At 45.4% G+C, this 27,395-nt stretch overlaps 1 protein-coding gene and 1 long non-coding RNA gene across 4 annotated transcripts in view; both read right to left on the bottom strand.

Moving 5' to 3' along the window:
- Positions 1 to 8,338: 8,338 nt before the first annotated feature.
- LOC112069862 (chromodomain-helicase-DNA-binding protein 9) overlaps positions 8,339 to 27,395 on the bottom strand; it is a 118,979-nt gene continuing 99,922 nt past the window's right edge. Inside the window, 17 exon segments of the mRNA XM_070438754.1 lie at positions 8,339 to 9,343; positions 9,783 to 9,887; positions 9,975 to 10,124; positions 10,388 to 10,621; positions 10,954 to 11,102; positions 11,553 to 11,739; positions 12,621 to 12,890; positions 13,105 to 13,271; positions 13,433 to 14,341; positions 14,637 to 14,842; positions 15,012 to 15,282; positions 17,757 to 17,805; positions 17,988 to 18,045; positions 18,407 to 18,524; positions 18,954 to 19,057; positions 26,417 to 26,576; positions 26,770 to 26,969. Of these exon segments, the coding sequence (XP_070294855.1) occupies positions 8,339 to 9,343; positions 9,783 to 9,887; positions 9,975 to 10,124; positions 10,388 to 10,621; positions 10,954 to 11,102; positions 11,553 to 11,739; positions 12,621 to 12,890; positions 13,105 to 13,271; positions 13,433 to 14,341; positions 14,637 to 14,842; positions 15,012 to 15,282; positions 17,757 to 17,805; positions 17,988 to 18,045; positions 18,407 to 18,524; positions 18,954 to 19,057; positions 26,417 to 26,576; positions 26,770 to 26,969 (4,342 nt within the window).
- LOC139024179 (uncharacterized) lies at positions 19,104 to 20,742 on the bottom strand. 3 transcript variants are annotated; one of them, XR_011475467.1, is made up of 3 exons: positions 20,246 to 20,742; positions 19,950 to 20,040; positions 19,104 to 19,423 (listed from the first exon to the last, which is right to left on the bottom strand). It is a non-coding gene; the product is annotated as an uncharacterized lncRNA (long non-coding RNA). The 3 variants fall into 3 exon arrangements; XR_011475468.1 differs by lacking the exon at positions 20,246 to 20,742 and adding an exon at positions 20,108 to 20,167; XR_011475466.1 differs by lacking the exon at positions 20,246 to 20,742 and adding an exon at positions 20,108 to 20,167 and having other exon boundaries at positions 19,950 to 19,997.

Here is a 27,395-nt window from a genome sequence, read left to right as displayed (position 1 = left end):
CTAGTAACACAGTACACCGCTGTCACACCACGTACACAGCCTGTCAACAACAGTACACACGCTGTCACACAGTACACCGCTGTCACACAGTACAGCCGCTGTCACACAGTACACCGCTGTCATTGAATCTAATAATACCTTCCATTCATTCCCTACGAGCAACCGTACTGTTCCAACCCCAGACACTGGCCAACAGGCCTGGGTTCAAATACTATTTGAAATCTTTCAAACACTTTAGCTGGGCTTGATTGAGCTTGCTTTGCACAATTGAACCAATAGAATAGCCGTATAAGTGCAAACCCTGCTCATATGGCATTACAGGCTTGTTCTAAAGCAAAACTAAAAGTATTTAAAGATTTCAGATAGCATTTGAATCCAGGTCTGCTGGCCAACCTATCCCTTCTCTCATCTGCAGTATTGGGACGAAGCCTTGGTTGGCTTGGCTCTACTCCATCCACTACCAGGAAAATGGATTTAGCTCACCTCCCACTGAGTCAATTCAACCTTCCTATCTGTTCTGTGTAAGTTGATGGTTATAGTAAGGCTTTAACTCTCACTGTAACATCCCTCCTGAGAGCAAGCCAGTCATAAGGGAGAGGTAGCTACTATGAGCCATGTGCTCGGTACTAATATTACTATGCATATGCTCTCACCATGTGGGCTACACACCGGATGTGGGCTAGTGGCCCACCAACTGAACACGTGTGTCACAGCTGCCAACTCCCTTCAGAATCAGTTTATATCATCTTACCCACCACCACCACCACGCCTCTCTCTGTTCCCATGTTGGCTCTCCCTGTCAACTGCAATATCTTAGAACTGACTGACTGCCAGCTTCATGTGACAACCTCCAGAATACTTTTACTTTCTAGTCATTTTGGGGCACACACATCATTCAAAATACAATTACAATCGAAGTGTTTTGCATCCATTTCAGAGAAATGGAACAGAAAATTTTGCATTTTATCTTGGAAATCTAACTCCTACCAGCCACAAATCATACATGATCATCATCCATAATACAGTCTCTTCTCGTCAGTTAGACACACATCAACCCAGGACAAACAACATCCTGTGACATGTATATTCCTGTAGTGTTACAGAGACAAAAGAGGAAAAAGAGCGGTGCGTGATCACAAGCTACTTACAGAAGGCTCGTGAGAGAGGATCTGATGTTCTGTTTGTGTAGAGGTTGGAGACACACGGCCTCTCTGCTTCTCTCTCTGTGGGGCTAGCCAGGCTGAACAGCTGGTGGGTGTGTGGGGTGAGCGTCAGAGCAGCACAGAGCAGTGAGCACACTATAAGTTGTACAGGCGAGATAGCAGCAGGCTGCAGTGCACTGAGACGAGAGGAAGCTGAAGTCTGGCTCAGCCCATTGGCTCACAGCTCACAACAGACAAGCCCAACTTGTCATCTGCAATGGGTTGTCTATGATAAGAGGCCTGAGGCGCTGAGACTCACAGAGCCATACCCCGGGTGGTAGTAGGAACTAATAGGCATAAAGGAAGCGAGAGAATAGCGTACATTAATCAGTAGGCTTTACACAATATACAGTGGGGCAAAAGTATTTAGTCAGACAATTGGCAGTTCCCTTAAAAAGATGAGAGGCCTGTAATTTTCATCATAGGTGTACACTTCAACTATGACAGACAAAGATGAGAAGAAAAAAATCAGAAAATACATTGTAAGGAGAAGGAGTTTTTGTGGTTTTAATGAATTTATTTGCAATTATGTGGAGGGTAAATAAGTATTTGGTCACCTAACACAAGCAAGATTTCTGGCTCTCACAGACCTGTAACTTCTTCTTAAGAGGCTCCTCTGTCCTCCATTCGTTACCTGTATTAATGGCACCTGTTGAACTTGTATCAGTAAAAAAGACACCTGTCCACAACTCAAACAGTCACACTCCAAACTCCACTATGGCCAAGACCAAAGAGCTGTCAAAGGACACCAGAAAAAAATTGTAGACCTGCACCAGGCTGGGAAGACTGAATCTGCAATAGGTAAGCAGCTTGGTTTGAAGAATCTAACTGTGGAGCAATTATTAGGAAATGGAAGACATACAAGACCACTGATAATCTCCCTCGATCTGGGGCTCCACGCAAGATCTCACCCCGTGGGGTCCAAAATGATCACAAGAACGGTGAGCAAAAATCCAGACCACACGGGGACCTAGTGAATGACCTGCAGAGAGCTGGGACAAGTAACAGAAGACGGGATCAGTAACACACTACGCCGCCAGGGACTCGAAATCCTGCAGTGCCAGACGTGTCCCCGCTGGCTTAAGCGCAGTACGTCCAGGCCCGTCTGAAGTTTGCTAGAGAGCATTTGGATGATCCAGAAGAAGATTGGGAGAATGTCATATGGGTCAATGAAACCAAAATATAACTTTTTGGTAAAAACTCAACTCGTCGTGTTTGGAGGACAAAGAATGCTGAGTTGGCATCCAAAGAACACCATACCTACTGTGACAGCATAGGGTGGAAACATCATGCTTTGGCTGTTTTTCTGCAAGGCCCAGGACGACTATCCGTGTAAAGGAAAGATGAATGGGCCATGTATCGTGGAGATTTTGAGTGAAACTCCTTCCATCAGCAAGGGCATTGAAGATGAAACGTGGCTGGGTCTTTCAGCATGACAATAGATCCACAACACACCGCCCGGCGCAACGAAAGAGCGGCTTCGTAAGAAGCATTTCAGAGTCCTGGAGTGGCCTAGCCAGTCTCCAGAGTCTCAACCCATAAAAAATCTTTGGAGGGAGTTGAAAGTCCGTGTTGCCCAGACAACAGCCCCAAAACATCACTGCTCTAGAGGAGATCTGCATGGAGGAATGGGCCAAAATACAGCAACAGTGTGTGAAAACCTTGTGAAGACTTACAGAAAACGTTTGACCTCTGTCATTGCCAAAAGGGGTATATAACAAAGTATTGAGAAACTTTTGTTATTGACAAATACTTAATTTTCCACCATAATTTGCAAATAAATTCATAAAAAATTCTACAATGATGTTTTCTGGATTTTTTCCCCTCATTTTGTCTGTCATAGTTGAAGTGTACCTATGATGAAAATTACAGGCCTCTCTCACTTTTTAAGTGGGAGAACTTGCACAATTGGTGGCTGACTAAATACTTTTTTGCCCTACTGTATACTATATCATGTTTATATCAGTTGAAAATGACTTTTTAGCGACACTATTAACTGAACAATTGTATCATGCGCTATATTTACATCACCAGTGACAATAAACAACATTGTAATTGTGATGACCTTAAAGTGCCTGTAACTGGGTCAATGTGAAATAATAGAGAAAGACAGGCTTCATGGATAGTCAGAATATGTTTATAAAGAATAATTAAATTTCAATTTCCTCTATATAACTTCATAGATAAGTAATCCAATAAATTACAAATGACTTTTTAAGACGCTTGTCCTCCCCACTACATAACATATTATTTGACTACCACAGACCACAACTTGCAAATATTGCAAACTGTCCAAAAAACAACCAAACAAAACCAGAACAGACTTGATGACTTTAGGATATTATCAAGCTTGAAACAAAAAATACAATGCCAATAATCTATTTTCAGCATTTCAGCAACTACTTTACCCAAAATGAAAATTCTAATTAACGTGTAGTAGTGTGTGCTTTATTATGTCTCTGTCTGTTGCATATTGTCATTTCATTGTGCCAGTGAGGCGAGTCTATGACTGCTTCCTAATTCAGTCAGTTCAGCACTGTAGATGTATGTGACATTAGGGAGACCTATAAAAACTACCAAGAAATATCTAATTCATAATACATAATAAACAAATATATTGTTCCATCTTTAGTCAAATACAGCTTCCCTCAGTACTAACATTTAAACTTAACAGAGCTATCGGTCTGCCTTTTAGTCAAATACAGCTCTCCCTCAGTATCAATTTAACTTAAACAGAGCTATCGAGTCTGTCCTATAGCAAATTCAGCAGGCATCTTTGTCACACTAGTAGGAATTAATCCTTGGTCTGCCGTGTTGGGTGGGGGTGCTGGGGAAATAAAGGCCGTGTGAGGAGAGGCAATCGGATATGGGGGTGGGGTCGGGAGAGGAGTTGGTACCGCGGTGGGGGGAGGCAGCAAGAGGGGCTGGGGCTTCTGCCGTAAGGCACTGGGTGCGTGTTTAGGGGAGTGCGACTAGGGGGTATGGGGAGAGTGGGGAGGGGGGGGGGGAAAAATGACAGGTGTGAAAGATTGTTCCATTGAATTCACTAGGCTTGGGGTGAGAGCGGTAGGTGGGTGGCGGGGGGGAGGGACGCGGGGAGCGCCAAGAGCGGAGGAGGTGGCAAACTGGACGAGAGTGGTTAAAGGGTGGGGCTGTGTTGTAGGGGAGTTGGATTTAAGCTGACGGAGTAACAACGGGGGGTGGGTGGTCTCGTGCGTTTACAACACAGAGAACCGATGGGTAAGGGACATCGGGACGAGGTGGAAGTGGGGAAGAACGAAAGACGCAGCGCTTGAAGAGTAAAGGGTGTTATGTGGTCAGGTGAGGGGAGTGTCGTTCAGTTCAAGTGCGCGGTTGGTTTAGACACAGGCAGGGCTGTCTGTACTGGTGGCTTGTATAACGTTGATGAATGGATTCAATATAAGGAATCAGTGAACAGCTACATGCAGGCTGAAAGAGACTAACATGAATGTCTCTAGGGGGGCGGGGGATGTAGGCGTGGGGTGTGGTGGGCGGTGTTTGGTAGGTGTGGGTCAGGCGGGGGGATGGTAAGTAGTAAGGGAGTGCCCATTCCTCTTCAAGATCATGTATCCAAATGTGTGCCTGCCTAGCAGTCCAATGTGTACCGACAGTTCACCTACACGGTGCTGTATCAATCCGGAAAGCACTGTTCCACTAAACATAATTACAACAGGTACTTAGGGTATACTGAATTCCAGTCTCAGTGTCTCCCTTGGTTACCACGAGGATGAGCACAGATGAGCCATGTCATATGGTAATGAATAAATACACCGCCATTGAGCCYTAGAAAATAAGGAACATAAAACATCTATCTATTAAATCACATCAGATACTGACTGGAAGTTGAGTGAGAAAGTGAGGGTGTGAAATACACAGAGGTACAGCGAGCGTAAGGACACTTCTACATCTATCAGTCTGTCTGCAGATCAACTCATCAGTGGATTGATCAGTAAGACATATGGAGAAATTAACTAGCCTGGTGAAACCAGACTGAACAATGTGTTTAGTGATGAAACAGCATATCAGTTTGGATTCCAGGCTAGAAATTAACACTTAAAAGCCTCCAATTCCCATGAAACAGAGAGATCATAGTCAGCAAAGCAGCTCAGTTCTAAAGGAAGGTCTGGATATTCAGTCTTACTCAAGCCTAAACTTAACCTACCATAGCCAACCCAATACTATTCAGAATTACTGCAATCGATGTATAAACTATGCTTTTCTACAGTCAATTAAGAAAATAATTTTGATGACTCAGTAATCTACAATTATATCAGAGACAATACAAACCCCTGTGATCCCTCAATACACATACGGTGTAGCTACTTCATTACTAGTTTATGATAGCAAGGTAATTCAATACAACAGGGACACACTGTGTTCAGAATGGAAGACTACAGACATCACCCACAGTCAGAGCTCATTGGAGATTCTTCAGCTCACTCGATAGCAGAAGGCGGCACTACGAGTAGAACACAGATACTGATGGGCTTTTAAAGTATTAAAGATGACTCAGGGGGTGTTGATTATACGATGTCGACTATACCAGCAGTCACTGTTTATGTGACTTCACTTTTGGTTGTAGAACCCAATGCTCTAGCCTCCCCAATACACACCACCATACACAATGGCCCGATTGATGCTGCACCGCATGGGACACAATCAGTACAGGGCCTGAAGAACACACTGACTCAGCCAAAATGTAAAGAAACGCCCACGCAAACAAACACACACAGCCAGAACACAGTGAGTGGTAGTCTCTCTCGCAGACTCAAGGCGCTGGAAGAGACTAAGCGAGTGGAAGCTCTCAAGAGTATGCCATGAAGAACACACATTCCAGTGGGGACGAGTGAGCCAGCCTTGCCAATACACACACAACAGGATGTATTTGCAGTGAACTCAATCCCTTCTATACTCCGCTGAGGTAACGATGCAGTCAAAAACACCGGGGTGGAATTGTGTCTTTTCTGTCCCAGCGAGAGCAGCATTTGGCGCAGCCTGTCAGTTTGCTGTCCTTTCAGTCCTCAGGGGAGAAGACCCAACTGGTTATGTGCTAGCGAGTGTAATATGGGAAACTAAAGTGCACCTCAGTGTCAAAAGAACCATGTGTGTTGGTTGTGCGAGACAGGCAGGGGAGACTACATTCCAAAATGCACACTAGCATACTACTTAGAATGAATGTCCAATACATTTCTTCATTGGAATAACTGTGTTAGTGTGGACATTGGAACAGAGACTGAACACCTCTCCCTTGTGTGAGAAACATGGCTGATGAGGGATCTACAGCTTCAGTCACATTCATTAGCTGCCCGAGTTATTGCTGACTTTTCCAAACGTATGATCCGCAAAGTATACTGTAAGTGTCAAGAAGAAAACCTGTAAKAGTACTTACAAAGGAAAGCTAAATATTCAYGGTCTTTTACTCCCACTACAAAATATATTAAGAGTACAGCTCAGCAGAGAGCCTATATTTATTTCCTCTTTTTTAATCAAATTAAATCCCAACATAATAATTACAATAATGCCATTTTGATTTCTTTTTCTCAGTTTGTTGCAATTGTACATCAATGTGTGTAGGCCTAATACAAGTTCACAAAGTTCAGAAATCTACTAAAGTTTGACATGCAAAATGTCTCTCAAAACAAGATTGTACCTTTTTGAACAAACACTGAAAGTTCATTTCAGTTTATCCGAGGTCATGGTTCTTCTTTTTTCACTTTTGTAGTCTTTATTACACAACATTTTAGTTCGTTTTCTGTATTTACATGAAAAGAAATCACAATGTAAGTGCAGGGAAATCCATATATATGTGTAATATATACAGTACTAGTCAAACGTTTGGACACACCTATTCATTCCAGGGTTTTTCTTTATTTATACTATTTTCTACATTGTAGAATAATAGTGAAGACATCAAAACTATGAAATAACACATATGGAATCATGTAGTAACCAAAAAATTGTTAAACAAATCAAAATATATGAAGGTCAGTCAATCTGGAAATTTTCAAGAACTTTGAAAGTTTCTTTACAACAATCAAGCGCTATGATGAAGCTGGCTCTCATGAGGACCGCCACAGGAAAGGAAGAAACAGAGTTACCTCTGCTGCAGAGGATACGTCCATTACAGTTAACTGCACCTCAGACTAGAGCCCAAATGAATGCTTCATTCAGACACATCTCAACATCAACTGTTCAGAGGAGACTGCATCAGGCCTTCATGGTCGAATTGCTGCAAAGAAACCACTACTAAAGAACACCAATAATAATAAGAGATTTGCTTGGACCAAGAAACATAGGCAATGGATATTAGACCGGTGGAAATCTGTCCTTTGGTCAGATGAGTCCAAATGTAAGATTTTTCGTTCTAACCGCCATGTCTTTGTGAGGCGCAGAGTAGGTGAACGGATTATCTCTACATGTGTGGTTCCCACAGTGAAGCACGGAGGAGGAGGTGTGATGGTATGGGGGTGTTTTGAATGTGACACTGTCTGTGATTTATTTAGAATTCAAGGCACACTTAACCAGCATGGCTACCACAGCATTCTGCAGCGATACGCCATCCCATCTGGTTTGCATTTGGTAGAACTATTAGCACCATGACCTCAGAACAGACCTCCTGGCTGTGTAAGGGCTATTTGACCAAGGAGAGTCACGGAGTGCTGCATCAGATGACCTGGCCGATGACCTGGCCTCCACAATCACCCGACCTCAACCCAATTGAGATGGTTTGGGATGAGTTGGACCACAGAGTGAAGGAAAAGCAGCCAACAAGTGCTCAGCATATGTGGGAACTCCTTCAAGACTATTGGAAAAGCATTCCAGGAGAAGCTGGTTGAGAGAATGCCAAGAGTGTGCAAAGCTGTCATCAAGGCAAAGGGTGGCTACTTTGAAGAATATAAAATATATTTTGATATGTTGAACAATTGTTTGGTTACGACATGATTCCATATGTGTTATTTCATAATTTTGATGTCTTCACTATTATTCTACAATGCAGAAAATAGTCAAAATAAAGAAAAACCCTTGAATGAGTAGGTGTGTCCAAACTTTTGGCTGGTACTGTATGTGTGTACATTTCTAATAGATCCATAAATAGATTTATATTTTCATTAGGCTCAGTCTTCATCGCTGGAGTCTGATGACCCATCAGATGATGAAGAAGAGCTCCCAGACTCTGATGAAGAAGATGAATCCGCCTTCCCCGAGCCTTCTGGACCACTGTTCTCCTCCTTGTGTTCCCCTGACTCCTCCCTCTTGTCACCAAGACTCTCCTCTTCCTGACACTCTGGTGTTCTCCTTGGCGACAGAGGTTTTGAGGGGGCGGTCTTAGAGGTCTTAGTGGGCTTGTYGGGTTTGTGGTCACTGTTTGAGTCACTGTGTGGCGGCTGTGTGGTGGACACAGGAAGGTTAAGGCCTGGAGTGAGAAGCATCCCTGGGTAAAGCATACTGGAGAGTAACAAGGGGTTAAGAGACAGAGGGTGACTGGAGGCTGCCTGGGCAGCAGAAGCACTTAGTGGGGTGGTGGTGGAGGTGGTGGCAGAGGAACTGGAGGGGGAATGGACACTGGGAATGCGGCCATCTCCGTCCCTGCTTTGACCTTCTGTCCTTTCACCTTTGGTGTCCGAGGTGTGGGAGAGGCCGTGGGAGTGGGAGGAGGAGGGGGCTTTGGAGGAGGCAGATGAGGGCTCCCCTCCTCCTCCTTTTCTGCTTCCCTTCCTCCTCTTCCTCTGCTCAGCTCCCCCCGTAGTGTCCTGTGGGGGCTTTCCCAGCAGACCCCCCATGCTAAGGAGGTTGGGAAGCCCAGCCATACCAGAGAGCATCATGGGAAACATGGCGGCCAGGTTGTTAGCATCGGTGGGCAGGCCCATGAGGCCGGCAGTGAGCTGCAGTGACTGGAGACTTTGGAGGTTCTGCTGGAAGGCCTGTAGACTAGATAGATCCATGCCAGAGAGGAGGCCGTTGGCCAGCAGGGGGTTGAGGCCCAGGGATGGGGCCCCCTGGTTGGCTGTAGCTGCAGCCTTGGCCAGGGCGCTCTTGGGCCTCCGTCCACGCCGACTCACCTCCTCTGGTACGATGGGTCCTGTCAGGATCCGGTCAAACATGCTCTCTGGGAGGTAGCCCTGAAGGACAGACAGGGTTAGCACTCTAATCAACAACTTCATTAGATAACCACAGTTAGAAACTGGGTAGTTCCGGCCCCGAATGCTGATTGGCAGACACCCGTGGTATGTCAGACCGTATACCACGGGTATGACAAAACATMTKTTTRTACTGCTCTAATTCCGTTGGTAACCAGTTTATAATAGCAATAAGGCACCTCAGGGGTTTGTGGTATATGGCAAACCATATTGCGTTGTGCATAAGAACAGCCCGTAGCCGTGGTATATCGGCCATATACCACAGCCCATCGGGCCTTATTGCTTAACTATAAAACAGCTACTGCACTGACAACTAGCCAAGCTAGATACATGTAGTTCTATTATTACTCTTTTATACACGTCAAGTAGACTTGTGGGGTGTTCTACAGCATATGAAGGAGGTAAAGGCTATCAGACTTACCGACTGCTTGACGACGTCGGCCCACTCTGGTGGAACCCCYTACTCTGGGTTCTCCTGAAGAAACCGACACAGGTCCTTTAGAGGGGGGGCGAAGGCCCCACCAACCTGGGGAGAGGACAGGAGGACAACATGAGACAAAGTAGAAGTTGTACAACACACACACACACACGCACAAGTCTACTGCCGCCTCACCTTGCGTGCATTTCTCCTGTTGATGATCTGGACCCTCTCCTCTCCTGTCAGACTGTTGACATCGATCTTGTTGGGGTTTCTGCAGCGATGCCTCTTCTGCTTGGGTCTACCATCCTGCTGGAACTGCTCCAGCTGCCTCTTATTCACTCCCTGAGGAGGAGATGGGAGGGTCAGGGATACAGAGGTTCAACTACAGGACTACATACAAAACAATATCTACTGTCAATGAAAAGTTGATTCAAATTGCAAATGGTATTTCTGTTAATGTCATGAACTGACTGAATGGAAATGCCCGTAACCCTGACGGATGTCTATTGTAGTTGTACAGTATATTCACAGCCCTTAATAAACCCTGGGTTAGGGATAGAGGAATGGAAAATCAGAGGGTGAGGAAAAGGAAGGGAGGGACTCACAGGGATGAAGGCCCCTGTGTCGGCCACAAAGCCTGGGTGTTCTTTTAGCCACAGCTCCAGCTCCCTCCTCCTGGGGGCATCGTCTCCGGCCAGACGGGTCCCATCTTTCAGGTTGATGACAGAGACCCTGCTCTCTGTGTCCATAGGGCCCTGGCCCCCTAGGGGGTTACCCTGCCCTGAGGCAATAGACAGCCCAGTGCCAGCCTGACCCATACCACCCCACGCCGGGGGCACCTGGAGATGCAGGGTAGACATCATCCCATCAGTGAATATCAAGTGGCTAGTGTTTGTATAGGCATGCTAGCATACCCCTCATACGGCCTCCTATACTTCAGTACACACAGTAAATCCTAGATTTTATTTTCAATTGCTAGGTAAATACATTTAGGCATACTCTTCAAACTTTAAATATCTCTTAAAACCATGCAATCACATGTAGCTTCTCAGTACCCAGTGTTTAAGGACTAAATGTTGAAGGACCTAAGATAGCAAGATAGGAGTGAGAGGATTGACAGTGAAGACGTTGAGGCCCAAAGAGAAGAGAGAAAAGTAAAGTAAGATCTTACGCTTTCAGGCACGGCTGGTCCTCTTTTCCTGTTCATATAGAGCAGGTCCATCCCCTCCACATTCTTCCTCCTTCCTCTCCTCCTCTTCACCACCGGCTGGCCATCCATTCCTCCGTTCAGCTTCATCTGACCCGCCAGACCTGTAGAGGCTGGAAACACACAAACAACGTGTCCCTGATTAAAACAGAAGACTAAAGCAGTACACACCATCACAATCATGAATGTACAACACAAAGGGAAATGTATCTTTGCTGCCATCTAGTGGTAGGAAATAAAAAACACACAGTTTAGCTTTGAGATTTCTCATTACCAGACAGGAATTTTAATTTTTTTAACCTTTATTTAACTAGGCAAGTCAGTTAAGAACAAATTCTTATTTTCAATGACGGCCTAGGAACAGTGGGATAACTGCCTTGTTCAGGAGCAGAACGACAGACTTTTACCATGTCAGCTCGGGGATTCGATCTTGCAACCTTTCAGTTACTAGTCCAACGATCTAACCACTAGGCTACCTGCCTAGTATGAACTATCAATTGTATAAACTAACAATACATTGCTGTAAAAACAGGACTTTGTGGTCAGCCCTAGTCTGTATGTACCCTGTGGGAAGCTAGCAGCCTGGGGCTTGGTGAAGTCAGCCAGACTGGTGTCTGAGGCACTCTGGAGCTCATGGAGCCTTGTAAGGTACTGCTGCTGGCTCAGGGGCCCCTCCTCAGGCTCCAGGGGCCTCTTCAGGGGCTGGCCGGGCCCCTGCTTCTGGAAGGTCAGCTTCAGACCCCCCTCCTGCTGTAGAGAGAGAGACTGTCAGTCAATAACACAGAAACACGAGGTCACACTGTCTGCTGGCATTGGAGCCCCTTCTACAGAGAAAAAACTAACCAAAACATAACAGAAAAAAGGGAGGTGGTCTAAGTGCTTGTTTTGATTTTCACTGCATTGGCACAATACTTTGTTGGCTTGTAAGGCTTCGCTCTAAGAGCATTCTGTATTTTTGGAAGTTGGAAGTAGGGATAGTTATGGGTAGGGACACAGCATATAGTGTAGCAACTAGAAGCATATAGGGGAAGTTGTCTATGCAATGTCAGGAGTTTACTGAAGGACTATGTCACAGGGAAGGCTCCAGCTTTCAGCATATTCCTTATTAAGGTCAAGATTCCAGCCAAACCGGTCAGGAAAGCCCCAGCAACCCTGTAGCAGCAGTCAGTGGCCATTTTTATWGAATATTTGACACAAATGCTCCTCCCTCTGTTGATATGGCAATATAGGCTCATAGCTAGCTACTGTAGTATTAAAGCAAGCAGGAAGCAGGCCTGCATGGTTAATAGCCCAGCTGCTATCAGCCCCATCACAATCCCCCACAATAGCGAGCCAGCCCCATCTCAATCAGATCAACCCTCTCAAACCCCAGTGTCTCTCCACACTAAGCTTCTTATTAGCTTCCCATCCATGAATGACTGATTTATGTAAAAATGTAATTACAGCCCAGATCCCAATCCACATAGAGTGGGTAGAAATTAAAGAGAGTATTACTATTAAACAAATCAGTATTGTAGGCAGCAGCCAAAACAACAAAATCAAAATCCCCAACAAAACATGCTGAAACACCACAATTAGGCTTTGGAGTGGTGTGGGGTCCTACGAGAGGGGAGTAACGGAAATCAACATACTTCATTCATTTTCACTGAGAACTCCTTTTCTCCTGCAACATGCTTCTTCACCTTTGAACCCTGAGGGGAGYCAGAGGGGTCCTCTGAGGCCGAGGCGGAAGCTGAGCAGAGGTTGCTGCTGTTGTTGGCCGCAGCTGCATTGTCCAGCAGCTTGGTGGTGTAGAAGGAGGCTACGGCCCCTCCTGCCTCGTACGACCGCCGMGCCCCCGGCCACTTCCCCTTCAGCACTGCTTGGCAGATACTGTCCAGACGGTTGATCATCACACGGTCCTACAGGGGGACAGGGGACATTATAAAACAAGTTGTTTGGATCCTGGATGCTGATTGGCTTTTGCCCGGACTATATCGTCTGGTGGAAGGATGAAATAAAACTGGATTATCGTGAACAGCACCCTCCTAAGGGCTGTTTCAACATGGTTGGGATTCTCAGGAAACTAACTCAGCCTAGAACTGAAACACAAAGAGGTTTGGTGTGTGTGTTTACCTTGGGCCAGTAGGATGCAGCCAGCATGTATCCTCCCTGGAAGGGGTGGTGGTGGGAGTTGTTGCTGCCGTTCTCTGTCACGTGACTGTCCTGCATCTCATCCTGAGTGGTGCTGAGAGACGCCACACTGTCTTCGTCAAATCCCTTCACGATGGCCACTGTCGGGACTGGAAGAACATGCAATATAACTCTACTTTAGAAAACCTCAAAGTATACAACACAACTTCAGACAGCCTAACTACCTTGGTAAAATTACAACATTGATTGCCTCAACGGTACTGTAAAAGTCTTTCACTGCAAGAACCAAAAGAATAATAGCAGCACTCACCCTTGGTCTTTCCTTCCTCTCCCTCACTCTCACTGTCAACAGAGGAAGATGAAGATGAGGAAGAGGAAGATGAGGAGCCTGATGAGCAGGATGAAGATGAAGAGGAGCTGGATCCGGAGCGTGAGGAGGAAGAGGACGACGATGACGATGATGAAGAAGATCGTGATGAAGAGCTGGAGGAGGAGCCGTCCGAGTCGGAGTCTGATGCTGCGGAGGCGGCTCGTCTGGCCTCTCTTCGACTTCTTTTATTGGCTTTCTTCTCTTTCCTGGCGGCTGAGTTGGGTGTGAGTGGCTTGGTCCGTGCCGCCACCATGTGGCTCTCGTTCTCTCCTTTCACCACCCCCAGGTCAGGCTTCTCCTCTATCCCTGTAGGAGTGAGAGGGGCAGGCTGGGGACTCCACCTCTCCCCCTCCACCTGACCCCCTCTCTCCATGCGCTCCTCCCCCTCCGAGAGAGGTTCTTCTTTGGGCACTGCCCCCYGGATGTCKTCCCTCTCCKTCTGGGCTGGGGRWGGCACWGGGSACTCTGCCAAGGCTGGGTCTCTACTAGCCTGGTACTGGGGGTTCAGGAGCGGAGTAGGGGTCTGAGATGGCTGTTGGACTCCTTTATTCTGGCTGTAGTTGCGCTGGGAAGCCATGAAGCAGAGCTCTGGGTCTCGGAGGATGTGGTAGTCTGTGCGGCTGACGCCGTGCTTGGCGGCCCCGATTAGGAGATCTCGGTCGTGGGTACCGGTCTCCCACCACACAGGCAGGTCCGAGCCCAGCTGGCACAGGGGCAGGCGCTCATAGAGCGAGGGGTGGCGCAGGACCTGTTCCCTGACCTGGCGTAGCAGCTCTACTCTGTAGAGGGTACGAGATGCACGCTCCTCTGTGATGGGCTGAATGGACAGAGAGGGGTCCACCACTGTGTCTAGAGAGAGGGAGAGAGAGAATAAGGCTGTCCTGCATAATTCATACATCTGTGTTTTCATTTTGTGTGAACTCATTCCACTCGCTGTTTAACTTTCCATTGATCGTTAACCTTATCACTTGCTTGTTTCCCCAGCATTTCCTGAAATCATTAATCTTGAAATACTGTAGCACATTATCAGCAGGTATTAGTAAGCACACAACTCCTCTAATAAACAACACAGTATACAGCTTATAAGTATATTGACTTCCACACCTTTTCTACAGGTGGCACAGATGAACAGTATCTCTCTCACCTCCTTCTCTGGGTGGCAGGCGACACACTCTCCTGCACATGGCAGTGAAGGCCCACAGGTACTTCTGCAGACTCTCATCTGTCTTCTTGTGCAGCCGAGCCATGGCTCTGAACTTGGTCCAGTCGAAACAGCCCAGGTCTGGGTCAAACACCACACCAAAGGTAGACACCACACGGTAGAAATCAGCTTCCTCTCGCCTCGTCCATCTGGGGAGAGACGGAGGGAGAGAGAAACAGAGAGAAATAGAAATAGGCGTAGAGATAGAGATATACACAGAGAGAGGGAGGAGAGAAAGAAGACAGAAGGAGACATTGGTATAAGTTATAGACCGTGGCTAACTTTATGTTTCTGTCCAGGCCTTGCAGCTTCACTCACCTCTGCTGGCGTTCTATCTTGGCGGCCATCTTGGGGTTGATAGTGTCGTTGAGGGTGGGTGGCAGGGGGCACAGTGAGGGCGTGACCTGGGTGGTGTGCTGTGTCTGGGTCTGGTGGATGTGGAGGATCTGTCTGGACTTGGTGTAGCGCTGAGAGGCTGTGATCAGACGTCTCAGTCTGGCTGTTAGTACTGAGGAGGAGGGCCAGTAGGCTGCATCTACTCCTCCTCCACCTCCACCACCTAACTCCTCAATCATCATTGGAGCACCCTCTGGAGAGCACACACACAACACACACATTGTTTAACCAGGGAGAATGCTTTTTAAGTTGTTTATAGTAGTGGAAGAAGTTGTAGTAGTTTCAGCAGTAGTAGCACTAGTAGTATACTATTACTGTTTGTAATAGAAAGTGACTGTTGGTAATAAAATATATAGTAGTTGTTGTTGTTGTAGTAATAGTAGTGACTGGTTGTAGTAGTAGTGACTGGTAGTTGTAGTAGTTGGTTAGTTGAGTAGTAGTAGTAGTATTAGTCGTGACTGGTAGTAGTAGTGGTGGTGGTGACTGGTAGTAGTAGTAATAATATTAACTGGTAGTAGTAGTTATTTAACTAGTTGTAGTAGTAGTGAGTAGTAGTAGTAATAGTAGTATTAGTAGTGACTGGTATTAGTAGTAGCAGTAGCTGGTAGTAGTAAACTCAGCAAAACAACTGCGTTTATTTTCAGCAAACCGAACATGTGTAAATATTTTGTATGAACATAACAAAGATTCAACACTGAGACATAAACTGAACAAGTTCCACAGACATGTGACTAACAGAAATGGAATAATGTATCCCTGAACAAAGGGGGGGGAAAAATCAAAAGTAACAATCAGTATCTGGTGTGGCCACCAGCTGCATTAAGTACTGCAGTGCATCTCTTCCTCATGGACTGCACCAGATTTGCCAGTTCTTGCTTGAGATGTTACCCCACTCTTCCACCAAGGCACCTGCAAGTTCCCGGACATTTCTGGGGGGAATGGCCCTAGCCCTCACCCTCCGACCCAACAGGTCCCAGACGTGCTCAATGGGATTGAGATCTGGGCTCTTCGCTGGCCATGGCAGAACACTGACATTCCTGTCTTGCAGGAAATCACGCACAGAACGTGCAGTATGGCTGGTGGCATTGTCATGCTGGAGGGTCATGTCAGGTTGAGCTTGCAGGGTACCATATGAGGAAGGAGGATGTTTTCCTTGTAACGCACAGCGTTGAGATTGCCTGTAATGACAACAAGCTCAGTCCGCTGATACTGTGACACACTGCCCCAGACCATGACGGACCCTCCACCTCCAAATTGATCCCGCTCCAGAGTACAGGCATCGGCGTAACGCTCATTCCTTCGACTATAAACGCAAATCCGACCATCACCCCTGGTGAGACAAAACCGCGACTCGTCAGTGAAGAGCACTTTTTGCCAGTCCTGTCTGGTCCTTTGACGGTGGGTTTGTGCCCATAGGTGACGTTGTTGCCGGTGATGTCTGGTGAGGACCTGCCTTACAACAGGCCTACAAGCCCTCAGCCCAGCCTCTCTCAGCTGATTACGGACAGTCTGAGCACTGATGGAGGGACTGTGCGTTCCTGGTGTAACTCGGGCAGTTGTTGTTGCCATCCTGTACCTGTCCCGCAGGTGTGATGTTCGGATGTACCGATCCTGTGCAGGTGTTGTTACACGTGGTCTGCCACTGCGAGGACGATCAGCTGTCTGTCCTGTCTCCCTGTAGCTCTGTCTTAGGCGTCTCACAGTACGGGCAATGCAATATATTGCCCTGGCCACATCTGCAGTCCTCATGCCTCCTTGCAGCTTGCCTAAGGCACGTTCACGCAGATGAGCAGGGACCTTGGGCATCTTTCTTTTGGTGTTTTTCAGAGTCAGTCGAAAGGCCTCTTTAGTGTCCTAAGTTTTCATAACTGTGACCTTAATTGCCTACCGTCTGTAAGCTGTTAGTGTCTTAACGACCGGTCCACAGGTGCATGTTCATTAATTGTTGATGGTTCATTGAACAAGCATGGCGAAAAGTGTTTAAACCCTTTACAATGAAGATCTGTTAAGTTATTTGGATTTTTACAAATTATCTTTGAAAGACAGGGTCCTGAAAATGGGTTGTTTCTTTTTTTGCTGAGTTTAGTAGTAGTAGCGGTGACTGGTAGTAGTAGTGACTGGTAGTAGTAGTAGTGACTTGTAGTAGTAGTATTAGTAGTAGTTACTGGTAGTAGTAGTGACTGGTAGTATTAGTAGTGACTTGTAGCAGTAGTATTAGTAGTAGTAGTAGTGACTGGTAGTATTAGTAGTGACTTGTAGTAGTAGTATTAGTAGTGACTTGTATTAGTAGTAGTAGTAGTTACTGGTAGCAGTAGTGACTGGTAGTATTAGTATTAGTAGTAGTATTAGTGACTGGTAGTAGTAGTAGTGACTTGTAGTAGCGATATTAGTATTAGTAGTAGTAGTGACTGGTAGTAGTAGTAGTGACTTGTAGTAGCAGTATTAGTAGTAGTGACTGGTAGTAGTAGTGACTGGTGGTAGCAGTATTAGTAGTAGTAGTAGTGACTGGTAGTAGTAGTAGTGACCTGTAGTAGCAGTATTAGTAGTAGTAGTCGTGACTGGTAGTAGTAGTGACTGGTAGTAGTAGATATTGTAATATGATGTGTATTGGTTGTGATAGTACAAAAGCTGAGTAGAAAGAGACTTGAATAGAAAGATGTAACTGACCTCCAGGGTTGTCTGTGACAACCAGGTCTCCAGGAGAGGAGGCGTCATCCTATGGAGGAGAGAAGTGTGTGTTCAAACACTGGACACAGTACTGGACACAATAACACTCAAAACAACCTGTATTGTCTAGTCTCTACAGGGGCAGAGAATACACATGCCAGTCAGTGTGTACAGCAGCCTTATCTGTTGCTGTGCTGGCTCTGTTCTGCCCCCCCTTCGTTGTGGCCTCACCTCCATATCGTCCTTCAGCAAGGCTGGGGCAGGCTTGTATTCTGGGTCATCCACGTCCCTGCAAACACAGATAACAACCGTCAGTCAGTCAGCCAGCCAGTAAGTCAGCCAGTTATTCAGTCAGTCAGCAAGGGCCACACAAGGTAACAGACAGGGGAACTTGCAGGCAGCTCCTAACAGCTCTGAACTAAACACGGACTCAGATTCACTTCAGAAAAGGTTTTAACAATAATATCAGTTTCTAGTTTCTTTCTTTTCTATCATAGCTTTATGACTGGTTATAAAAAGTGTTACAACTGAAACTTTTTAAGTGTGTCATTGTGTGTCTAAGCCCTGTCTGACTCAGTGGAGGAGACTGACAAGCTAACTAGCTGACTCAGTCAATCAGTCAGTCAGCCATGATGTGTAATGTTACCTACCCATCCATGAAGTCATTGGCTCTCTGTTCAGCAGCGATGGCCTTCTCGTCTGGCCGGCCCACTCGCTCTAGGAAGCAGAAGGCAGGGTCTGCACGCACCGTGTTGTACTTCTCATAACCTGTATGAGTGGACCACAGTGGAGAGGTAAGCAAACAGAGCTTAGAACTTGGAAACTTGAAGAGATAAAAAACAAACATACAGATGGCCACTTTCCCCCAAAGGTGAGTGTGACAGCTGTCATCCAGTGTAAACTACATCCCCATGGAGGAACATGAAAACACCTACAGTACATTTTCCACATGACACTAACTCAGAATTGTACATACTATACCGTATCTGATTAATTCCCCCTGACCCGTTTRCACTCTCTACATTTGTCTAGGCTCTGTTCCTATATCCATTCTAGTAAACCCACTTAGAATACATGCCCAATACATGACTTTATGCTAAGTGTTATGTTAGTATCGTAGCCCTAGTATCACACATTCCTAGTTGTCTCAGGCCTGTGGGTCAGTTAGTACATCCCTGGTCCCCGTTGTCGACTCACCGTGCTTGTAGACCCCCAACAGCAGACACTTGTCAGAGATGTTGTCCCACCACAGGGCTGGTAGCTCAGAGCTGTCGGGCTCAGGAACCCAGATCTTGATCTCACTGATGAGGAGGAGGGGGCGTGGACACAACATGTCAGGAGGAACAGGTCTATATATGTATAGCATGGGGGACTCATGGGTACTACGACAGCTGGGTTTCCATCCCAACATAGATTCTCAGATAAGCAACAGCGTGGTACAGCCAAAACCATGAGCTCCGATAAGACTTTTAGGTCAGCATCAAGGCTGAAAATGTGTCTGGAGGCTAGAAATACTCAACGTTTTTCCACACCCACCTCTGTATATCCTCAGCAATAGTATTGGTTCTAAGAAGCTGCTGATCCATCTTTAAACAGCAGGTGGAGTGACTACTGACTTTCCTTCCCTGAGTCTGACTAGCTGTGCCCTCCGTTATACATGGACTTTCCTTCCCTGAGTCTGACTAGCTGTGCCCTCCGTTATACCCATCGACTTGTCCTCCCTGAGTCTGGGACTAGCTGTGCTATCGTCTAGTATCGACCATGGACCTCTCCTCTTTAGTACGGTCTAGGGGTATGACCGTGACGTAAGAGCTCTCGCTGAGCTATTTCTCTCATTTATATACATGGAACTTTCTCCTGAAAGCGGAGTGTGCAAATCACAGTCTGACTAGTGTGCCTCCGTTATTACAGCATCGGCTTCAACGATAAAGGGAAGTGATCCTAAGTCCCTCGAGTCCCTGAACAAGTCGTGTTGCCATTACCGTTATACAAAATAGAGAGAACTTTTTTGGCCACCTAAAATTCAACATTACCCATCAGAAAGTCTGACTAGCCTAGTGCCATGCTTAGCTTTATACAGAACTATACAAGAGAAGAATCAAGGTGGAGAGGTTGATATCCTTACCTTACTAGATATCTGGTCTAGCTGTCGCTTCAGCGGTGATGAGGAACGATATGTGGTCTTTCACCTACGTTCCGCGAGTCTGACTAGCTGTGCCCTCCGTTATACATGGACTTTTCCTTCCCTGAGGTTGACTAGCTGTGCCCTCCTTCATACATGGACCTTTGTCTATGTCCTGCAAGTCTGACGTAGCTGGCCTCACAGTTATACACTCCTCACTGGCTATCACTTCCCTGAGTCTGACTAGCTGTGCGCCTCCGTTAACATGGACTTTCCTTCCCTGAGTCTGGACTAGCTGTGCCCTCCTTATACATGGACTTTCCTTCCTGAGTCCTTGACTAGCTGTGGCCCTCCGTTATACATGGACTTTCCTTCCCTGAGTCTGACTAGCTGTGCCTCCTTCAGACATGGTGAGTGAGATAGAGACAGCTACAGTAGTATGGGAACAACCGGTCATGTTTGGTCTATGTCCTTACCATGGAAAACATGAACAACATGGGCCTATGAATGAACAGGTTTTTATTTAAAAAGTGAATGTAAACGGAACCTTCTCAAACGATGTGTCAGCTGAATTTGAGTGGCCAGCAGCTTACCAGAAATACCAGAAACTTAAACAAATACTGGCATAGTGCTGGCAGCCTGGCTGAACTGGTTGGCATAACATTCAGTCTAGCCTGAATAGCCCACCGATCAATCGACCATCTCAAAATAATGGCGTAAAATAGTGTAATCCTTTTCAAATAATCTAACAACTGAAATGACCAATTAGAGGATAGACAGAGAGAGCATAATGAGCTTTGGAAATGTTGTGTACTACTCTAAGGGTGTCTGTCAATGTTCAGAGCTGTTTGGTTGTAAAAAAGGTGAAAGTTCAGCTCACCTGGAGTCCACGCCGTCTGAGTATCTTCTGTGACTGGCTTCCCATCACCTCTTGTTTCAGGTAGTAGAGCATTCTAACCCGCAGCAACACCTGCACACAGACACAGCCCCGCCGCGGTCACCACAAAGCCTCAGCACGCACAAACGCTGAGAGAGCAGAACGGCTTTCACACGCACTCACGTCCGTAATACCACACACACACACTCACACATTCGCGAACGTACAAACTCATGCATATACACACAATCAAAATATAACACTCTCTATCACACACATTCTCACTTTCCTCCTGGATGACTGAAATGCTGTGCCTAGCTCGTCACGGTAGCTGACTGAAATAATGTGCCTAGCTCGTCACGGTAGATGACTGACATACTGTGCCTAGCTCGTCACGGTAGATGACTGAAATACTGTGCCTATCTCGTCACGTAGATGACTGAAATACTGTGCCTAGCTCGTCACGTAGTGACTGAAATACTGTGCCTAGCTCGTCAGTAAGATGACTGAAATACTGTGCCTAGCTCGTCACGGTAGCTGACTGAAATACTGTGCCTAGCTCGTCACGTAGATGACTGAAATACTGGCCTAGCTCGTCACGGTAGATGACTGAAATGCTGTGCCTAGCTCGTCACGGTAGATAACTGAAATACTGTGCCTAGCTCGTCACGGTAGCTGACTGAAAAACTGTGCCTAGCTCGTCACGGTAGCTGACTGAAATACTGTGCCTAGCTCGTCACGGTAGATGACTGACAATACTGTGCCTAGCTCGTCACGGTAGATGACTGAAATGCTGTGCCTAGCTCATCACGGTAGATGACTGAAATGCTGTGCCTACTCGTCACGGTAAGATGACTGACATACTGTGCTAGCTCGTCACGTAGATGACTGAAAATGCTGTGGCTAGCTCGTCACGGTAGATGACTGAAATGCTGTGCCTAGCTCGTCACGGTAGCTGACTGAAATACTGTGCCTAGCTCGTCACGGTAGATGACTGACATACTGTGCCAGCTCATCACGTAGATGACTGAATGCTGTGCCTAGCTCGTCAGTAGATGACTGAAAGCTGTGCCTAGCTCGTCACGTGTAGATGACTGACATACTGTGCCTAGCTCGTCACGGTAGATGACTGAAATGCTGTGCCTAGCTCGTCACGGGAAGATGACTGAAATGCTGTGCCTAGCTCGTCACGGTAGATGACTGAAATGCTGTGCTAGCTCGTCACGGTAGATGACTGAATGCTGTGCCTAGCTCGTCACGGTAGATGACTGAAATACTGTGCCTAGCTCGTCACGTAGATGACTGAAATACTGTGCCTAGCTCGTCACGTAGATGACTGAAATACTGTGCCTAGCTCGTCACGTGTAGATCAACTGTCACGCAAAGGGAATCATTTTGTATTGTTTGTATATACTGTATAAATGTTGACTTCAATGATACACACATGCCAAAAATGGAGTGGGATAGAAAATATGCAGTCAGTACATCACGGTGTAGTCAGTCCCTGAGAGCGAGACAGTGTCTGTGCCAGAGAAGCGAGACATGTGTCTGTGCCATAGAGAGCGAGACAGTGTCTGTGCCAGCAGAGCGAGACAGTGTCTGTGCAGGAGCGAGACAGTGTCTGTGCCATAGAGAGCGAGACAGTGTCTGTGCATAGAGAGCGAGACAGTGTCTGTGCCATAAGAGAGCGAGGACAGTGTCTGTGCCATAGAGAGCGAGACAGTGTCTGTGCATAGAGAGCGAGACAGTGTCTGTCATAGAGAGCGAGAAGTGTCTGTGCCATAGAGAGCGAGACAGTGTCTGTGCCATAGAGAGCGAGACAGTGTCTGTGCCATAAAGAGCGAGACATGTGTCTGTCCATAGAGAGCGAGACAGTGTCTGTGCCATAAAGAGCGAGACAGTGTCTGTGCATAGAGAGCGAGACAGTGTCTGTGCCATAGAGAGCGACAAGTGTCTGTGCATAGAGACTGAGACAGTGTCTGTGCCATAGAGACTGAGACAGTGTCTGTGCATAGAGATCAGTGGTGTGATATATGTGATCTCTGGGCTGGCAGGGAAAGAGAGAAGAGAGAGGCAGGCTGAGTCAGAGGAGAGATGCTGTTTCCATGACGCATCCATTTTTTAAATCTGTCTAACAGTGTGGCAGGTTAAAAGGTCCAGTGTAGATTTCTTCAGATGGTGTGTGTGGCCCTAGCTTTACACATCCATTATGACACTAGTGGAAAGGGAGTGACATGAGAACACCCCCTCTGCAGGCAGGGCTGTGAGCTCCAGTGCTGAGGTTCAGGTCCAGGCCTCTCCCCTCCCTCTGAGGGGCTGTGCCCTGGGTCTCCCCGCAGCAGCTGCTGTTTCCTGTGGCTGTCAGCAAGGCCCTACATCACTCTTTCCCCTCTCTCTCTCTCTTACACTCAGACAGACAGCCTGGAGTGTGGGAGGTATCTGACAGAGAAGGGAACCTCTCTGCACCAGACATAGAGCTCACACACACACACACACACACACACACACCACACACACACACACACACACACACACACACACACACACACACACACACACACACACACACACACACACACAACTTGGAAAATACCAACACACTCATGTACATACTGTACTTACTATACAAGCACATGATACATAAAGGTAAACACACACCACAATCATATGCATGTACTAGCACAAGTCATACTGAGAATGTTACACATATCCAACAGAACACATGCCTCGTCAGTCTTAACCTTACATTTCCTAACAGGCCAGTACTAGTAGCTACACAGTATTGAACAACATCTTCTAAATGTCATTATCATAGGACAGGGTTCTGGATCTCTGTGTGGGACAGGGACAGTAGGGGGCCATGCCTGTGCATGCCCATCCCACGTCAGTCCACATTCCTCCCTGAGGGGAAACGCGGAGTCAGCAAATACACAGACTGTGTCCCCGTTTGACCAGAGTGCCTCCCATCGGACGATCCCTGGCTTCAGCACTACTGCTCTGGGAAATGGGGAACTTTCTGTGGAAGCCCTGCATGGCTCTGTGTTAAAGAAGGACGGCAGGAGACAAACCCCAAACAACCCCCTTTAGAAAGACAGCAACCTGAATCTATTTACTGTAGTTTAACACATTTCAACATCATCTATATGGCTGTGTTTTATATCTCAACAACCATCATCTATATGGCTGTGTTTTATATCTCAACAACCATCATCTATATGGCTTGTGTTTTATATCTCAACAACCTCATCTTATGGCTGTTTTTATATTCAACAACCATCATCTATTGGCTGTGTTTTATATCTCAACAACCATCATCTATTTGGCTGTTTTATATCTCAACAACCATCATCTATATGGGTTTTTATATCTCAACAACCATATCTATTTGGCTGTTTTATATCTCAACAACCATCATCTATATGGGTTTTATATCTCAACAACCATCATCTATTTGGCGTGTTTTATATCTCAACAACCATCATCTATATGGCTGTGTTTTATATCTCAAAACCATCATCTATATGGCTGTGTTTTATATCTCACAAACCATCATCTATTTGGCTTGTTTTATTCTCTCACAACCATCATCTATATGGCTGTGTTTTATATCTCAACAACCATCATCTATATGGCTGTGTTTTATATCTCAACAACCATCATCTATTTGGCTTTTTATATCTCAACAACCATCATCTATATGGCTGTGTTTTATATCTCAACAACCATCATCTATTTGGCTGTTTTTATATCTCAACAACCATCATCTATTTGGCTGTGTTTTATATCTCAACAACCATCATCTATATGGCTGTGTTTTATATCTCAACAACCATCATCTATATGGCTGTGTTTTATATCTCAACAACCATCATTACTTATGGCTGTGTTTTAATATCTCAACAACCATCATCTATATGGCTGTGTTTATATCTCAACACCATCATCTATATGGCTGTGTTTTATATCTCAACAACCATCATCTATATGGCTGTGTTTTATATCTCAACAACCATCATCTATATGGCTGTGTTTTATATCTCAACAACCATCATCTATTTGGCTGTGTTTTATATCTCACAACCCATCATCTATTTGGCTGTGTTTTATATCTCAACAAACCATCATCTATATGGCTGTGTTTTTATATCTCAACAACCATCATCTATATGGCTGTGTTTTATATCTCAACAACCATCATCTATATGGCTGTGTTTTATATCTCAACAACCATCATCTATTGGCTGTGTTTTATATCTCAAACAACCATCATCTATTTGGCTGTGTTTTATATCTCAACAACCATCATCTATTGGCTGTGTTTTATATCTCAACAACCATCATCTATTTGGCTGTGTTTTATATCTCAACAACATCATCTTATGGCTGTGTTTTATATCTCAACAACCATCATCTATATGGCTGTGTTTTATATCTCAACAACCATCATCTATATGGCTGTGTTTTATATCTCAACAACCATCATCTATTTGGCTGTTTTTATATCTCAACAACCATCATCTATATGGCTGTGTTTTATATCTCAAACAACCATCATCTATTTGGCTGTTTTATATCTCAAAACCATCATCTATTATGGCTGTGTTTTATATCTCAAACCATCATCTATATGGCTGTGTTTTATATCTCAAACAACCATCATCTATTTGGCTGTTTTTATATCTCAACAACCATCATCTATTTGGCTGTTTTATATCTCAAAACCATCCATCTTATATGGCTGTGTTTTATATCTCAACAACATCATCTATTTGGCTGGTTTTATATCTCACAACCATCATCTATTTGGCTGTTTTATATCTCAACACCATCATCTATATGGCGTGTTTTATATCTCAACAACCATCATCTATTTGGGCTGTTTTATATCTCAACAACCATCATCTATTTGGCTGTGTTTTTATATCTCAACAACCATCATCTATATGGCTGTGTTTTTATATCTCAACAACCATCATTATTTGGCTGTTTTATATCTCAACAACCATCATCTATATGGCTGTGTTTTATATCTCAAAACCATTATCTGATAACTTATTTCATATTTCAAACCATTTCATTGGATGTAAGAGTTGTTTTCTTCTTCCCATCATCTATGTAGCTTTATATAAAATATAATAAATCCCTGGCTGTAGTGTAATCTGTTTTTTCTATCTGTCAATAAAAGATCAATGACAGCTATTAGTTTGGGTTAKAATCCCATTCAGATGATTATCATTCAGCAGTGTAATCTATAATCTGATTCACGGTCATTAATAGAGGAAAGCCACAGATGGAGAAGATGGCTGCTTCAATTTGTCTTAATTACAGACAGTGGTGTTGATGTGCAGGAGTCAACACTCTGCTACTGACAAAAACATACAATTATGTTCTCACACAGGCTAGCGTCAATACACTGAAGCCAACTGAGGGAAATACAAAATATGAGACGTTTCAAAAATGTTCTCTCAACTCTATATACGACAGAGACAAGAACCTATGTTAATTTCCAACATCAATAAAAACCAAGCTAAGACACATTTACAAAGACAAGTTGTTTGTTCCAATGTAACTATTAGACAACAACACCATTAAAAAAACATCTAAAAGTGTACTGAATATATTTAATACTATAGGCCTATAGTACCAAGAGTAGCTTCTTACTTGTTGCAGTGGTGTTTGAGGTGCTTCTTGTATCCCTCGTCCTGCAGCATGTGTTCTGGGTTGTGCTTCCTGATCCACTCAGCCTTCTGGATGTCAAACGTGCTAGACTGAYTCTTCATCTTCTTCCCCTTCCTGCCTCTGGGGACCGGGGTCGACAGACCTGAGGGAGGAACACAGATTCAATTTGTGGTTATGGACACCGGTTTATAAACCCACATTAAAACCATTAACAGTAAACCAATAGCACAGTGGTAYGGGGAAATGRRCTTTAAAGGAAMAATTCRTTGAGAGGAACCAGATTCTAATCTGTGGTTGGACCCCTGAGGTTTGGTCATTGTGAGGTTGTAACGTACCCAGGTGGTTCTGTAGTTCCTTGGTCTGTCCGTCCTCGGAGGGGGCGATCAGGTCCCACATGAAGCTCTTGATCTTGTCGTCACCGCGGTAGTGAACCAGACAGTAGGCCAGAAGGGCTCTGCAGATAGACTCTACATCACGCTCTGTCAGCTGCTTCTTAAAACGACCATGGAGCAGGATGTCCTTCCAACGACCCCACCTGGACGACACAGGAGGAGAGGGTCAATACTGGAGACAAACACTGTACAATATAGATGGACAACACAGGAGGAGAGGGTCAATACTGGAGACAAACACTGCACAATATAGATGGACAACACAGGAGGAGAGGGTCAATACTGGAGACAAATACTGTACAATATAGATGGACAACACAGGAGGAGAGGGTCAATACTGGAGACAAACACTGTACAATATAGATGGACAACACAGGAGGAGAGGGTCAATACTGGAGACAAATACTGTACAATATAGATGGACAACACAGGAGAGCCTCAGTACAGACACAATACTGNTACAATATAGATGGACAACACAGGAGAGCCTCAGTACAGACACAATACTGTACAATATAGATGGACAACACAGGAGAGCCTCAGTACAGACACAACACCATACAATACAG

Source organism: Salvelinus sp. IW2-2015, unplaced genomic scaffold (genome assembly GCF_002910315.2).
Source record: "Salvelinus sp. IW2-2015 unplaced genomic scaffold, ASM291031v2 Un_scaffold1136, whole genome shotgun sequence".
Classification (NCBI taxonomy): domain Eukaryota; kingdom Metazoa; phylum Chordata; class Actinopteri; order Salmoniformes; family Salmonidae; genus Salvelinus; species Salvelinus sp. IW2-2015.
The sequence above is the reverse complement of the archived record's forward strand: the minus strand, read 5'-3'. Positions and strand labels throughout refer to the sequence as shown.